The following is a 16,964-nucleotide window of genomic DNA, read 5'->3' on the forward strand; positions in this document are numbered from 1 at the left end:
CAGTAGATACTACTAAGTAGTTTTTCAAAGTAATTATGTCAGTTTACACCACCACCAGCCATGTATGAAAATCTCAGTTGCTTCACATTTTCATCAACATTTGATACTGTTTTGTTTTTGTTTTTGTTTTTTGTTTTTTGTTTTTTTAATCCATCTGATAGATACGTAACACTATCTGAGAGTGGCTTCGGCTTGCACTTCTGTGATGAGTATTGATGTTGAGGACCTGTTGTTGTGCTCATTGGCCATTTGGGTATCTACTTTTATGGAATACTAAATTAATTCTTGTACTTATTTTTAAAAATTAGAGTGTCTATCCTTTTCTAATGGATTTGTAGATATTCTTTCTACGTTCCGGATATATATATATATATTACAGATATCTTCTCCTCTATGACTTACCTTTTCACTCTTAATGATGTCTTTTGATGAACAAAGATTTTGAATTTTAAAGACGTCATGTATCATTTTTTTCTTTATAGTTCTTTTGTGTTTTCTTTAAGAAGCTTTTGCTCAACCCAAGGTCATTAATATTTTTTGCTGTTACCTTATAGACGATTTATTTTAACTTTCATATCTAGATCCATGAACTTTCTATAATTTGCTTTTGTGTTTGTTATTAGGTAAAGGTGAAAGTTCTTTTTTTAACATATGGTTATCCAGTTGCTTTAGCACTATTTTTTGGAAAGATGATCCTTTCTCACTACATTTCATTGGCATATTGTTGTAAATTAAGTGATTATATATGTGTGCTTTATTTGCCAACTTGTTATTTTCAAATGTGTTTATTATTTTTGTCCGTTTGTATTTTTATATAAATTTATAAATAGTCTGTTAATTTCCACACACAAAAATACTTGCTGTGAATTATTGGAATTTCATTGAACCTGTGGTCAACTTTTCCTTAATTGATTTTCTTTACAACAGCATAACATCCAGTCTGTGAACACCTCTATTAATTTGTTTAGATTTTTTTCAAAGACGTTTTGTGGTTTCTAGTGTAGCTATCTTACACATTTTGCATTACATTTATACCTAGGCATTTGATATTTTTGTATCAAATTTTGACCTTTTTTTAATTTTATTTTTTATTTGTTTCTGGTATATAGGAATAGAATTGAATTCGTTTATTGACTTTTTGTCCAGTGACCTTGCTAAATTTCTTATTAAATTTTATAGTTTGCCTCTAGCTTTTTTGGAATTTTCAAAGCATGCAAACAGGTCATCTGTGAATAATGACAGGTTCGTTTTCCCCTTTTTAGTCTTTATAACACACTTTCTCTCTCTCTCTCTCTCTCTCTCTTTCTTTCTCTCTCTCTCTCTCTCTCTCTCTCTCTGTCTTTTGGGGTTGGGAAGTAAAACCTTATTACTTTGGTCACATGTCCAGTAGAAACATTGATAGTAGAGATTATTTTCTTATTCTCATCTTCAAGGGAAAAGCTTTCAATAATTCACAATTAAGTATGATATATTTATAGGTTTTTTGTAGATAGATAAGGAAATTACTATCCCTAGTTTATTTAGAGTTTTTGTCATGAGTAGTTGTTGAATTTTATGTTTTTTCTATATTGATTGAGGGATTGAGGTGATCATATTTTTTTATTTTATTTATGTGGTAAATTATACTGATTGATTTTTGAATATGAAACCTCATTTCTGGAATAAACCCAGACTGGTTTGACATAGTATCTTGCTAATGATATATTATCTTGTTCATTCTGTTCATGGTGTACTGAAGATAGAATATATCTTGTTCATGCTGGGTGCAATGGCTCACAAGCCCCTGTAATCTCAGCACTTTGGGAAGTCGAGGTGGATGGTTTGCTTGAGCCCAGGAGTCCAAGACCAGCCTGGGCAACATGGCAAAACCCCTTCTCTACGAAAAATCCAAAAATTAGCCGGGTGTGGTGGCGCATGCTTGTAGTCTGAGTTACTCTAAAGGCAGAGGCGGGAGGATCGCCTAGCCTGGGAGATTGAGGCTGCAGTGAGCTGGGATGGCACCACTACACTCCAGCCTGGGTAATGGAGTGAGAACTTGTTTCAAAAACAAACAAACAAACAAACAAATGTACAGACATGCATATATCCTGTTTATGATATATTATCCTGTATAATTGAATTCAATTTGCTTATATTTTGTACATTTTTTTGGTTCACAAGACATATTGCCTATATCTTTTCCCTTGTAATGTCCCTGACAGGCTGTGTTATCATAACTATGCTGGTCTCAAAACATGATTTGGGAAATAATTTATCTTTTTCAGTTATCTGAAGGAGTTTGTGTAAAATTGGCATCATTTCCTCATTAGTGTTTGGAAGAATTGACAGAATAAATTCCTGAGTTTGTTTTCTGTAGGGAAAGGTTTTAATTAATGTTTTTTTCTTTTTTTTTCTTTTGAGACTGAGTCTCACTCTGTCGCCCAGACTGGAGTGCAATACTATGATCTCGGCTCACTGCAACCTCCGCCTCCCGGGTTCAAGTGATTCTCCCGCCTCAGTCTCCTGAGTAGCTGGGATTACAGGCGCCCGCCACCACACCTGGCTAGTTTTTTTTATTTTTAGTAGAGATGGGATTTCACCATCTTGGCCAGGCTGATCTCCAACTCCTGACCTCGTGATCCACCCACCTCGGCCTCCCAAAGTGCTGGGATTACAGGTGTGAGCCACCATGCTGGGCCTAATTGAAGATTTTTTTAAGTGTGTTTTTTAATTTATGTTTTAGTATGACCGTTAAAGAGCTGTCATGTTTTCAATTTATTTATTCACTTTAAAGGTATTCTATTAATCTAAAATGTAAAATCTATTGGCAGAATTTGGGCTATTTTGTTATTTATCTTTTTAGTGATGATAGTCTTTAGTGATAAGCTTTTTGTCATTCCCGTTACTAGTAATATGTCTTTTCATGCTAAGGATTTATTGATTTTATTAATCTTTTGAAAGAACCACAAGGTTTTGCTGATTTTTCTCTTTGTTGATTTATTTTATTTTTCATATCTGCTTTCTCTTTGTATTTCTTCCATTTGGTTTGTATTTCTTCTTTTTTTTTTAAATTATACTTTAAGTTCTGGGATACATGCGCAGAATGTGCAGGTTTGTTACATAGGTATACACGTGCTGTGGTGGTTTACTGCACCCATCAACCCATCACCTACATTAGGTATTTCTACTTATGCTATCCCTCCCCAAACCCCCCATCCCCCGACAGGCCCCAGTGTGTGCTGTTCCGCTCCCTGGGTCCATGTGTTCTCATTGTTCAGCCTCAGTGAGGCGATGCCCCACCCTGGTTCTGCTCACCCTCCATGGGCTGCACCCACTGTCTAGCCAGTCCCAATGAGATGAGTTGGGTACCTCAGTTGGAAATGCTGAAATCATCCGCCTTCTGCGTTGATCTCGCTGGGAGCTGCAGACTGGAGCTGTTCCTGTTTAGTCATCTTATCAGCCACCAGCTTCTATTTTTTTTTTTTTTTTAATTTGCCTTTCCCTGCCTTTTTTATGTAGATGCCTAAGTTGTTAAATTTTAGTATTTTTTATTGTTTATTGTATGTATTTGAAAGCCATGTTATCCTCTGAATACTGCTTTAGTTACAATCCATACGTCATTTTTAATTTCATATTTCCATTATAATTCAGTTAAAAATATTTTCTACTGTCTGTTCTAAATTATTCTCTCATTAATGGTTTACTTCAAATTGTATTATCCAATTCCTAAATATTTGGGGATTCTCTAAGCAAGTTTATGTTACTGATTGATACCTAGCGTAATTCTACTCTTGTCAGAGAAGATATTCCATTCAAATATTCTACATTCTTGATTTTTTACCACTTATTTTGTAAGTTACCGAGAGATTTATGTGAAAGTCTCTACTATAACCATGATTGTAAATTGTTTATTTCTTTTGATTTTTTTCATTTTTTGCTTTATGTAATTTGAGGTTATATTATTAGATATATGTAATATATGTTATATATTAAGATATGTATTATATATGTAATATAATACATGTATTAGATATATATTATTAGTCAAATCTTTCTGTTGAACGGTCTTTTACATAATTATAAAATGTTGGTGTTTATTATGGTAAAGATTACCAGCACTCTTTTGGGTACTTTCATATTAAATATATATATTTTTTACTTCCAAGCCTTCTTTGGACTTATATTTATGATATGTATCTTTTGGTATTGTTTAATTATCTATTTTGATCATCTTTATCCTTTAATTTATATGTTTAGCTCATTTAAATTATATGTGATTTCTCACTTACTTGGGCTTGAATATATCATCATGCTGTTTACACAATTGATTCCTTGATGCTTTTTTCTCTTGTCTTCACTTTGTTTATAATCATTAAGTATTGTTGTTGTCATTTTTCCCTCAATTAACTTCTTAATTCTGTGTTCTTTCATTATGTTTTTAGTGGTTACCCAGGATAACAGTGTGCATTCTGAAATTGTTACAGTCTACCTTACCTTCTAGAAAAGATAAATAAAATAATTGAAATTGTTCGTCACTTTCCAGAAACTGCAAATCTTTATAACACCCTTATCTTTCTTATCTCTTATGTATTGTATGTATTTTAATTCTTCATGTCTCTTAAAACCCAAATACATTGCTTTTTTGTTTTAAATATTTAATATTATTTAGATTTAACCATGTATTTATTCTTTACTGTTTACTGTTCTTCCACCTGGGGTCATTTTCCTTATGCATGAAAAGTTCTCTTTCATGCAGTTGGCTGGCACCATATTATTTGTTTGAAAATGTTTTTATTTTACCTCATAAGTAATAATTTTTTTGACTGTAGAATTTACGTTAGCAGCTTTTTTTCATTTGGCACTTTAGATAGGTTATTTTTGGTTTTGGAGCTTGTTTTGCTTTTGTTGAAAAAAATATACTATCAGTCTTATTGTCGCTCATTTGAAGGAAGTGTCTCTTTTTAATTGGCTACTTTTTTAGATTTTTCTGGTTTTGGTTTTCAGAAGTTTTACTATAGCGTGCCTTGATTTGAGAGTGTGTGTGTGTGTGTGTGTGTGTGTGTGTTTTGTATTTTCTGAGGTTGTAGTGTTTATTGAATCTGTGACTTGATGTCTTTCTTTTATTTAGAAAGATTCTTAGCCATTTTCTTTTTAAATATTGCTGTTGCCTACTCTCTCTCTTCTTTCGGAGACTTCAATTACATGTACATTAGACATCTTCACTTACCTCTTCTAGAGTTGCCTTTGTTTCCCATAGATTCCAATCTCTGGTAAAATTTACTTTTCCTATTTTTTCCTGTACATATTAATCATATTGATTTTTATATCCCAGTCTTTTATGTATAATATTTGCTTTGGGTGTATGTATTGCATTTTTTCCCCTCTTGACATTTGATCATTTGATTCTGTTTCTTGGCATACCTGGTCACTTTGTATTGAACTTTCGATTTTTTGAGTTAAAAATTACAGAAGCTCTTGAACATGTGTTCCTTCCAGATAGATTTAATTTTTTTCTCACAAGCAAATAGAATATGAGAGGACTTTGTTCTGTTTCTGGCTGCTTCTGATCTGCCTTTCTCCTAGTTCATCATTGTATTGGGGTCTCTACTGACAGCATGGTGTTTTTACTAGAGTTCCTCACTTTGCTGAGTCCTGAACTCCAATCTCTGTCTCCCATATTCTTGGGATTGCTGAATATTGGTCAACCCTGTAGCCTTCTGACTCTTGGTTTCCAGCTGTCTCACCCAGCAAATGTTTCTTTTAATAGTTGGCAAATACAGATATTTTTGTTCATTTCGCTGTTGTTCCTTCTTTTTCAGGCTCCTGACCCTTCACTTCTTTGGTAGTCCCAAACTCCAACTTTTATCTTCTCATTCCAGTGAGATTTTCTCAAGTGCTGGGCTGCAGCTTGGCCTCTATTTCCCCATAGACTAAATCTGAAAGTGCACTGAGGAGAAAATAAAGCACCTCTATACTTCCTGTGTCACCAGTCCTTTCCCCCTTAGGTTCTGGCTGACTTGGCTGTGTTTTGATAGCTGCAAAGAGTAATTTGGGGGTGGGAGTTATTTTTAAAAAATCTTTTATCTTTCCGCCTCATCAGTAAGAGGCATGATATGATATAAACTACTTATCAAGTCTGAAATAAGTCTCTTAATGTACATTTTTCACATACCAATTTTTAATATCTAAAGAAAGGTGATTCTGTGGATGACATTTTTAAATTCTAAAGGCTCATAGATTCTATGATTTTAGCTATTAGTTTACATCTCTTTGAGTATTGTTTATTTCCTTCTACTCTTAATGCTTCTTTCTGTACGTAATGAAAGGGACCTTTTGGTTGCTTTATGTCTCTGATTTATGATCTTGAGATGCACTCCACTTGCATTATTGTTGTTAAATACATAATCTTACTATAGAAACTCTCACTGCAGAAAGCTTATTTCCTTAATTTGTATTTTTTCATCAAGTTGATAGTTTTCACCTTTTCTGCTATGTATCTTTAAGCACTCTAGGTGTGCTTTTTACATTTAATAATGTTAACATTTTCTTTATGAATTTTCATCTTTTTAAAAACCTAAATTGATTTTTCTATTGAAAATGATAGTTGTTTAAAATAATAATCAAAACTTCTCAAAGGAATATGCCCATTTGGATTACACTTTTCTAAAAGTTTCTGTTATTCACTAGAACTGATTGAATATTATTCTAAGTTTAAAAACATCATTGCATTTATAAAACTTTTTTAATGAAGATACTCAAGGACCATCATGCTGATTCTGTGCCAGAGAACACTCAAAACTTAAACTTTTGTCTTTAAAAGTAAATTCTGTACTTCTTGATGGTGTTAGTATTGCTGTGGTCGTGTTCTTATTTAAAAACAAATTATAGAATGCTCCTTGCATGGCAAGTATTGATGCCAGGGATTTATAGAAAGCACTTAAAAGTTCTTGCATTTTGGAAGTGTAAGTTTTGTTGTTTTCAAAGCACTCTCCTCTGAGCTTTTCCATATTATCTCTGAATATAGGCATTCACTTCTAAAATCAAATGTTAGATGCTGTGTGTTCTATACACAGTTAAAAATACTTTTTCTGAAAAGTTAATTATCTATATAATGTGTGACATCAGTAATAATGTTAGTCCAGAAACAAGTAAAAATTCAATAGTACTAGGTACTCAGCCTCCCAGTCTGTCTAAATTTTCTGATAGTGGGATTTGAAGGTTCCAATGGGCTACAAAATATTTAACAATAATATTTAACAAATAATAGTTTGATATTAATGATTCGACTTGAAGATGTAATTATATTTTAATTTACTAGGAGAATGGATGATGTTTCAAATGGAGAAATGAGAAGAAAATATCAACAAACTCATGTGACAATCAATATGTAATTTTCTAATTTGGCTTTAAAATAATGCCTTTGTGTCTACTGCAGTATTAGTGTTTCTGGATATATTAGTTTTTTGTTGCTGCTGTTAACAAACCACCACAAATTTGGTGGCTTAAACAATACAGATTTATTACCATATAGTTCTTTAGGTCAGAAGTCTGACACCAAGCTGAAACCTAAGTGTTTGGTAGGGCTGTATTTCTTTCCAGGGGCTATAGGGAATAATGAGTTTCCTGCTCATTCAGGTTACTGACAGGAATCAATTATTGGAATTGTAGGACCAGGACTGAGATTCTCGTTTTCTTGCCTATTGTAAACTGAGAGCCTTTCTCAGCTTATAGTGGCCGCAGTATTCCTTATGTTCTAGCTTCCTCCTTCCATTTTCAAAGCTAACAATTAGTGATTGAGTTCTCATGTTACATCTGTCTGACCCATTCTTCCTCAGTTATTGGCCATCTTCTACGACGCCTATGATTAGATTTGACTCACCTGTGTACGCCTGTTGGTCTGCATATTTCAAGGTCTTATCTTAATCTGATCTTCAAAGTCTCTTTTACCATATAAGTATCTACAGCTTCCTGGGACCAGAGTGTGTACATCTTTGATAGGCCATCATTCTGCCTACCACACTAGCTAACCTAGGAATTTATAATGTTTTATATAAAACAAAACAAAACTATAGTGTGAGAACCTGACTGAGGGGGAAGTAAAAACAGGTCCAACTTCTTTTTTCTTTCCACTGAACAACTCTTGTTATTTTGACCTCAGGCCAGAGATAACTACTTCTCATCTAATCCAAGGAACCAGGTTAATTAGAATTGCTGTTTTAGTTTTTATCCTCCTTGTGTGGGGGAGGAAATCAGGTGTTTTGGTTTAACTTTTTGAGGGCTATGGGAATAAAAGTAAGCAATAATAATAGTTTACAAGCACTTATTATGTACTAGGTGCAGTGCTAAGCCCTATTACTCCACTTTCTCTTTTATTCCATTTACCAACTCTGTGAGGTAGGTATCATTATTATTCCACATTACAGATGATAAAACTAGGCATAGAAGTTGGGTAGCTTGCTCAAATGTTTGACTAATAAGTATGATAGCCAGAATTCAAACCCAGATCTTTTTGATGTTTAAGCCTCTTATTTTTACCAGTTTACTGTGCTGTCTGCATTTTGTGATAGTATACAGTATTATTGCTATTATCCAGTTCTTGCAAGTATTCACATTGAAGTTTGCTACTTGAAGTCATTGTCTTATCAAGTTGAGTACATTTTACATTTAATTATATTCTTGTTCATACAGGTGAAAAACCATACAAGTGTCAAATTTGCAATCAGTCTTTTAGAATTAAGAAGACATTAACAAAACACCTGGTTATTCATTCTGATGCCCGACCTTTCAACTGTCAACACTGTAATGCAACATTTAAGCGGAAAGACAAGCTGAAATACCACATTGACCATGTTCATGAAATAAAATCTCCTGATGATCCTCTCAGTACTTCTGAGGAAAAACTTGTATCCTTGCCAGTTGAGTACTCATCCGATGACAAAATCTTTCAAACAGAAACAAAACAATATATGGACCAGCCCAAAGTTTATCAATCGGAAGCCAAGACGATGTTACAGAATGTATCTGCGGAAGTATGTGTTCCAGTAACACTGGTTCCAGTTCAGATGCCTGACACTCCGAGTGACCTAGTGCGTCATACTACCACTCTCCCACCATCTTCTCATGAGATTCTGTCATCACAACCACAGTCAACTGATTATCCACGAGCAGCAGATTTAGCTTTTCTGGAAAAATATACTCTTACTCCTCAACCTGCAAATATAGTTCACCCAGTTCGACCTGAACAAATGCTAGATCCTAGAGAACAATCTTATCTTGGAACATTACTGGGCCTTGATAGCACTACTGGTGTTCAAAATATTTCTACTAATGAGCATCATTCATGAGTAAATCTAAACATTCCACAGATTTTTGGACGGTTATATGCTAATGGTAGAGCTGATAGCTTTTAAATTTGTGGGGCTGCTATTTTCTCATTTTCTCTAGTTTCTCAAGTCCTCAGAACAGTTTCAAATCAAGAAAACTATGTGTCTCTATTTACTGAACATGAATATTTGGACAAAATTTCTGACATAAAATTTCTGTGCACATTTTTGTGATTTTTAAAGATTATTCAGTGCTAACTTTTAATGGTTTCTTAAATTTTTTGCAATTATTAGCTGCTGATATTATGGAAGTATTTTTTTTAATCATCAGTGGAAATTTTTATTCTTCTTTAATCTTATTCCTCCCCTTCTTCTTCCTTCCCCATCTTACAAACAAGTTTGAGGACCATATAGCGTTGAAAAAGGAATTAAGAGTATACTGATAATTGCAACTGTTTCTTATCCTAACTTAAGATTCATTATTACTTTATACAAATTTTTTTTTTTTTTTTTTTTGAGACGGAGTCTTGCTCTGTAGCCCAGGCTGGAGTACAGTGGCCGGATCTCAGCTCACTGCAAGCTCCGCCTCCCGGGTTCACGCCATTCTCCTGCCTCAGCCTCCCGAGTAGCTGGGACTACAGGCGCCTGCCCCCTCGCCCGGCTAAGTTTTTGTATTTTTAGTAGAGACGGGGTTTCACCGTGTTAGCCAGGATGGTCTTGATCTCCTGACCTTGTGATCCGCCCGTGTCGGCCTCCCAAAGTGCTGGGATTACAGGCTTGAGCCACCGCGCCCGGCCTACAAATTTTTAAAATTGAAATTAGGAATTTGAATTTACAAGAATGTCTTGGATATTTCTGTGTTGTCTTTCCATTCATCTGTAATTTTAGTTTATCATTATCCTTTGGACTTTGGACTTTCGATATACTCAAAGCCGGAAAGCTTAACTAATGTAAGATTAGCTGTTAAATGTAGGACTGAAATAATAATCCAGATAATTGGTTTTTGCCTATACTTCAATTGTTACGAATAAGAAAGGCAAACATAGGTCTGGGCATTAAATTATACAAACTGAAAATGTGTTACAAGAAAAATATGAGAGTTTTAACTAGATCTTTTTCAAGGTAAGTTCACCTTTTGTACTTTACTATTTATTTCAGAAATGTTAATATAATATAGCATATATCTTCATCTCACTGAGGAAAGAGCAGTTGTAACTAGATGAAATTTAATTAAACATGCTACTTTTAGTTTCATTTACTTGTCTGGTAGAAACTCTAGGAAGCAGAACCTAGATATTTTGTGTTCAATTGTTAGAAACGGTGCCAAACAAATTATGAAATTTGTGCCTAATTTAACTGAACATTGTTTAATTAAATGGAACCACTACTTATATACACATTTACATGCAATCTAGATCTTTAATTTTGCCTTCACAAAAGCCTAATGTCTGTAATTAACCTTTAATTTTTATTTCTGTATGAGACAAAAGTTGAGGACTTGGTGAAAGGAAATAGCAGTTAGAGCAAAACCTCAGTAATTAAAATTGAGGACAAAATCAAAATTATAAAATACCTTTAAAGACATGCACTTTCCATATTTTCAAGTCAATTTTAACTAAAAACTAAGATAATGTTTCCTAGTAGAGTTGCTTGAAGATTAGACTAGACAGGGTTGATTTATTATTAGCATGTCATTTGTACATAAACTACTAGAAAATAGCAGTTTTAAAAGTTTTCTATTTCAGTTTTGTTTACACTCCTAATTGCTTTAAGCACTTTTTTGTGTGTGTAAACTGTAAAGTCTAGCCTCGCCCTTGTGAAAAAAAAAATCACAAATAAAATAATGAAGTTTTAATGAATAAAGTTTAACCAATTAGTAGTGGTGGAAACTGTTGCTGAAGCACTTAAGAAATAAAGGTACTTTACAGCAATGTTTGCCATATTAGCGAAGATAAAACAAAGAAATATTGAAAATTGAGGCAGTTAACCAAAGTAGCTCATATAAATAATAAAACCAGTCTGAGTTTAGCTTCATTTATCAAGGTTTGGTTGTAATTGTCTTAAGACTAGTGGACATACTAAGTTCTCCTTTTTAAAGCATTCTTATTTCTTTGTGTGGAAATGTTATATCTGGGGTACTTACATGATTGAGCTTGACTATATGAGGTACTATTAGTCTGTTAGTCTTTCAAATTGACTTTTAAAAATACATATCTTTATGATTTTTATCATAAAGACTGACAATATTATAACTAAAAATCTTACTATAATGAAAGAAATCATACATAAAAATGTAGCCTGCCTTACATATAAGCTAATGTAGAAAAGTTTAGACTTATAAAAAGGCAGATAGTATATATATATTTATATACATGTATGTATATGGTATATTATACATTTGGTGGCAGAAAAAGAAGATATCGCATTTTCACATTGAAAAGAACACTTTGATTTTTGAAGGTATTTACTTTAGAGTTCTTTTAATAATAATGTCCTAATGCTTTAAATATATAATTTAATTGTAGGAATTGGTTTACATAGAACTTTTTTGGAATACATCTCTTAGTAAAATGAAATATAATTATATAATTGTATTTAGTTACTATTGTAGATATCTTAAACTTGAGTAGTGATTTACTGTTTTGTAAAATGCTTTCATATATGTTATCTCATTTGAACCTCATAACCATCCCTGAAATAGAAAGAACAAGCTATATTCCCACTTTATAGATAAAGAATTTGAGGTTAAAATAAAAGGACTCATTGAAGCTCACAAGGTCAGTAAGTGGCAGAGCTACTAGTAGGGAAAGAAGAAAGCTAGCATTAATGAATGCTTACTATGTGCCAGGTACTACATCCTGTCATTTAATCTTAACCTAGTCTGGGAGATGTGTAATATAATTCTGATAAAGAAATAGTTTCAGTGGATGATTGAAAACAACAACAACAAAAACAAAATGAAACTAATCTGCTGCCTCTAATTTCCAAAAATGTAAAAAATTTTACAATTGTGAAAACCTCATGGATTTGGGCAAACTGAATGTACATAGGCTTTTGACAAAAGTTGGCACAAAAAGTATAAAAGGAGGCCTATTCTTTTCAGTTGACCTTTTGTAATATTTGATTTAGAGTATTTTGGACAAATGCTCTCTAACTCTAATCCATTTATTTTGTAACTGTACTTAAAATTTTGAATCTTGCAACTAAGTTTAGCCTCATTCAGAATTTTTTTTTTTATTTTGCGAGCATAATTTATTGTTTTAAATTAATTTTTAGCAGATAGCATTTAGCACTTAATCTGTAAATGGAATAATTTATCAAGTGCAGAAATGTGTTAATCTAATGGGTTTTGACTTAAATGCACCAAAGATTTTTAGTAGGTATTAAATAGTTTAAAAGAATTTAAATTCTTTCTTGTTTGAATAACTATTTGTCCAAAGAAGCACAGTTGAAGTCCTAGAATAATGGATTTTTTTTTTTTAAAGTCATTAGTTTGAATACTGAGATTATTGTTTGTATTTATATGTATAAAAATAGGAGCAGAAGAAAATACTCTGGGAATAGTCATACTGACAAACCATTTATAAGTGAGAATACTGTTTTCCTTAGTTTAATTAATACAATGTTACTTTGTTAGTGAACACTACTAAATGCTAAACAAGCCTATTTTTTACACTACGCTATCAAAATAATTTTTGCCTTTGATTTTTTTTAAGTCAGGTTGAAGTTATTTTTGTAAGAAACCCCACCTATTTTTTTTTTTTTTTTTTTTGCAGCCTAAAATCCCATTTAACGTTAGGGGTTGGTCCTTATGCCAGCAAGATTTAACCAACTGTAAAGGTAGTAGTCTTTGCATACATTTAAGTAATTAAGGCATTTATTGCTGGGAGAATAGGAGTAGGAAAAATACGGTTTTAAATTGGTGCTTTATTAAGGACTTCCTTTTAGGCAATGGCAGGTCATGAAATAGGTACACTAATAATTTTCTATCAACCTTAAAAAGTGTCAAAGCATCTTCGTAGGGTGACTCTAAACTGCTAATTAATGGTTAATAATAATAAGTAATTATCATTGGTTGCTTTTCAATATAATTGCAAACAAATTAAGAACACAGACTGATATGTTTATAAGCTTGAGTTTTCTTCCTACCATATCATTCTCATATATCAGTGATGAAACGTCAGATTTTGAGCAGTAGCTCTTTGACAGTGTCCTTTTATACCCAGTCTTTTCTGCATTGAATGCTTTGTGCCTTTTCAATGTGTTGTAGTTGCTTAGAATTGATTCTGCTAGCTAGAGTGTACTGATTAATAGATTTTTATTTTTATTTTTATTTTTTATTTTTTTGGTATGGGTGTTATGATTGTGTTGCCTGCTGGTTGGGCAGCTTTTCTTTTTTTTTAGGTTGCTTTATGTTTATATAGGCAAATTGGCACTAAGTGTTAGTGTGAATATTTGTTTTTATGATTTATATATCATTTAAAAAATCTCTGTTGTGGCCTATATAGTTACTGTGAAGCCACTCTTGGGCCTGTCTCTACATGCTTATTAGAGGAATCTGACAAGTGAAATAAAATGAGTAGTGTGTCTGCATCTGTGTCTCTGTTTCTCTCTCTTTTAAATAACCAGTAACCATAACTACACAACTCTGCACTGAATGACCTTATTTCAGTTTGCCTAAAACTGAACAAGAGGTGATGGTTTGAGATGAATTTCTTATTAGGAGCAGGAACATCCTAACCAATATATAACGAGTTGATAAACTCAGGAAAAATTAGGACTTTAAAGAAAGTTGTATTTGGATATTCTAAGATTCAGTGCCAAATTTAAAATGCTTAGAAATATACTCTACAAGTAGCGTTTCTAAAACTTTAAGTAGTGTTATAGTAAATGCTACTTGCTGTTAGAGTGCATAAGGGATAATGTGAGAATAATTTTCTAAACAACTTCTAGAAACTAGACAGTTCTTCCTTATATCCTACCCTTTTACACATTTCTCTAATGTGGGGTTTTTTGTTTGTTTGTTTGTTTTTTGAGGGTAGAGGGAATCCCCTCCTTATTTCCTGTAAAATTATTTTTACTTAAGATACCTTTTCCCTATAATCTTAGCATGCTTTCTGCTCTTTCTCTTCGGAAGTAGCATTAATAAGATAGATGTAATAGGATTAAGATGTGTGGAAGATGAGAAAAAGAAGGTTTTTGTAGAGGGAGTGTTTATGTTTTGTTTACTTTTCATGTTTCAGCTTGCTGTGTATGATCATAAATCTATGATCTTGAGAAAAATCCTAAAACAATTTGAATTTAGCCTATGCAGCCAATTACATAAAGAGAAATTAAGGATTATATTCAGAGGAGAAATTAAGGATTATATTTGGAGCATAGAGGTTATACAAAGAATGTAACCTTGTCTGGTCAAATTCTTAGGTAAAGAAAAGTAATCAATGCTTGCATTGCTGTTGGAGATTCTAAAAGATGTATTGAATGAGGAGGATATATCTCATTGTTACTGCACATTTTTTTGCTTGGTATTCCTGCTTGCGTTAAGGCTGGACAATGTACTGTGATGTAATTACAAAATTTTGATTCCTTCCAACAATTGGACTCTTCTTATCCCTATTGATAAAACTGTATTACAGTTGATGAGTGTGGCTGCCAGAAAATAATACAAAACTGGGCATTTAGCTGTTCCACATTGTGTAGTAAGTGTTTTGATTATGGGGATTTACAATGTACATTAAAGTAGAAATGCTTTTGAACTTGTTTTCAGTCTCAAATAATAATTTTTGTTTTTAATTAAGGATACTTTAAAAGCAATGACAGAAAAATCTAAAATATCAGAATTAATTATTGTGAACTGTGTGTAAAATATCTTGTGAGTTTTATACATACTTTGGTTGTCTAATGTTCCTAAGTATAAATGTCTTTATAGAAAATTTCAGTTCTCTGTGAAGAGTAGGAAGTGTACTGTATATTGAACTAGTTCTTTGTGTTATTTTGATATTTAAAATAAATATGAAGTTCTTTGGTCCTAATACAGCATATGTAGGTTTTATTGAATCACATTTTCACAGGATGGGAATGCAGTACTCTGAAACCAAGTAACTTGCAGCACATTTTAAAACATTTTCTCATAAGCTATATATTTGGAAATATTTTATATATTAAATTATAAACCATTAAACTAATGAATTTTAAGTGTAATATAAATTCAAATAGTAGTAATGAGTTCTATGCTTCAAGTAGTCATATTATGCTGTTTTTTAGACAGAAATCTGAAGTGTAGTAAAATTCATTAGTGAAATGAGTTATTCTGTATAATATTGAGAGGGGCCACTCTTACCTCTAATCCCCCTCACTTCCAGAAACATACATTCTGGCTCTGGGAGAAATGGTTGTTGGTTGAAGGCATAAACTGTAGGCTATAGGATGATACCCCCAAACTTGCAAGTTATTTATCCCTATCTGGCACCATAACTGAGCCTCCAATAGACTTTCTCTGTTTTATCTCAGCAGCTGCTTCTCAGTGTTAGAAGACCAGTAAATTCTATAGGCATGAGCACATTTCTGCAAAATGAGTCTTCTGATTATAGCCAATGTTGTGTGTGATACTTAGTTTACTATTGCTGTCTAATAAATTATACCAAACTTAGTGGCTTAAAACAACAAATATTTATTACCTCCCAGTTTCTGTGGGTAAGGAATCTAGGCTGGGTTTAGCTGGGTGGTTTTAGCTCAGGGTCTCTCATGAGATTGAAAACAAGCTGTTAAGTCAGAGTTGCCATCTCTAGAGGCTTCACTGGGGTTGGCTTTACTTCCAAGCTCACTCATGTGGTCCTTGGCCTCAGTTCATCACATGGCCTCTCCACAGAGCTGCCTAGTGATATGGCAACTTCCTGCCCCTGCTTCCCCCCACCCCTCCACACACACACCACTTTCCCGAAAGCAATCCAAAAAAGAGAGCGTACTCAGGATTTAAGTTGTTGTCTTTTCATAACCTAATCTTGGAAGTGATATAGTATCACTTCTATTGTCACTAATTCTAGTCCACATGCAAGGGACACAAATTAAACTTCCTGTCTTGAAGAGAGGAGAGCAACAAATTTTGGACATATGTGAAAACCATCACATATTCATTGGTTTATAGATAAAGCTTTCTATAAATCTATAGATAATGGGGGCAGATATAGTAATCTATACTCAGAAAAATATGTTTATCCCAGAGAGGCAAAATATTGCTCCTTCCACAATAGAAAGGGTTTAATGTAACAACATGCCACAGGTAGTTAGCTGGTCCCACTGGAGAATGGAATTAGATTGGATGTTCAGCAGCAGCCTCTTTCAGTAGGTTAGGCACTCCACATGGGGCTTATCACATCAGCTTTGGCCAGGGAAACCACCTTGAGCCCATTCTTAGCCTCCACCACTGCTGCCATAGCCACTTTCTAAATGGGTTCATTGTGCAAGCAAATGGATCCCTGGGGGAAGAAGCTGACCTCCACAGGATAGATTGTCCTTTTTACCTGATTTTTGAGCTCCTTCTCAGCCATGGATATTCTCAGATGAGCATTTACATGGAACACAAATTTAACTTTCTATACCTATTTTGAGAGGCTCTTTTATATAACTGTCCTCCCCAGACCAAGCTGTCACCAATTTTCCATT

General features: G+C 33.3%; 1 protein-coding gene across 1 annotated transcript in view; it reads left to right on the forward strand.

Annotated features, from left to right (window-relative positions):
- The window catches only part of ZBTB41 (zinc finger and BTB domain containing 41), a 52,307-nt gene extending 36,973 nt beyond the window's left edge, over positions 1-15,334 (forward strand). Inside the window, exon 11 of the mRNA XM_050782464.1 lies at positions 8,668-15,334. Within this exon, the coding sequence (XP_050638421.1) occupies positions 8,668-9,323 (656 nt within the window). The 3' untranslated portion in view covers positions 9,324-15,334. The remainder of the gene's footprint in view (positions 1-8,667) is intronic.
- Positions 15,335-16,964: the final 1,630 nt, after the last annotated feature.

This window comes from Macaca thibetana, chromosome 1, assembly GCF_024542745.1.
Source record: "Macaca thibetana thibetana isolate TM-01 chromosome 1, ASM2454274v1, whole genome shotgun sequence".
NCBI classification, from domain to species: domain Eukaryota; kingdom Metazoa; phylum Chordata; class Mammalia; order Primates; family Cercopithecidae; genus Macaca; species Macaca thibetana.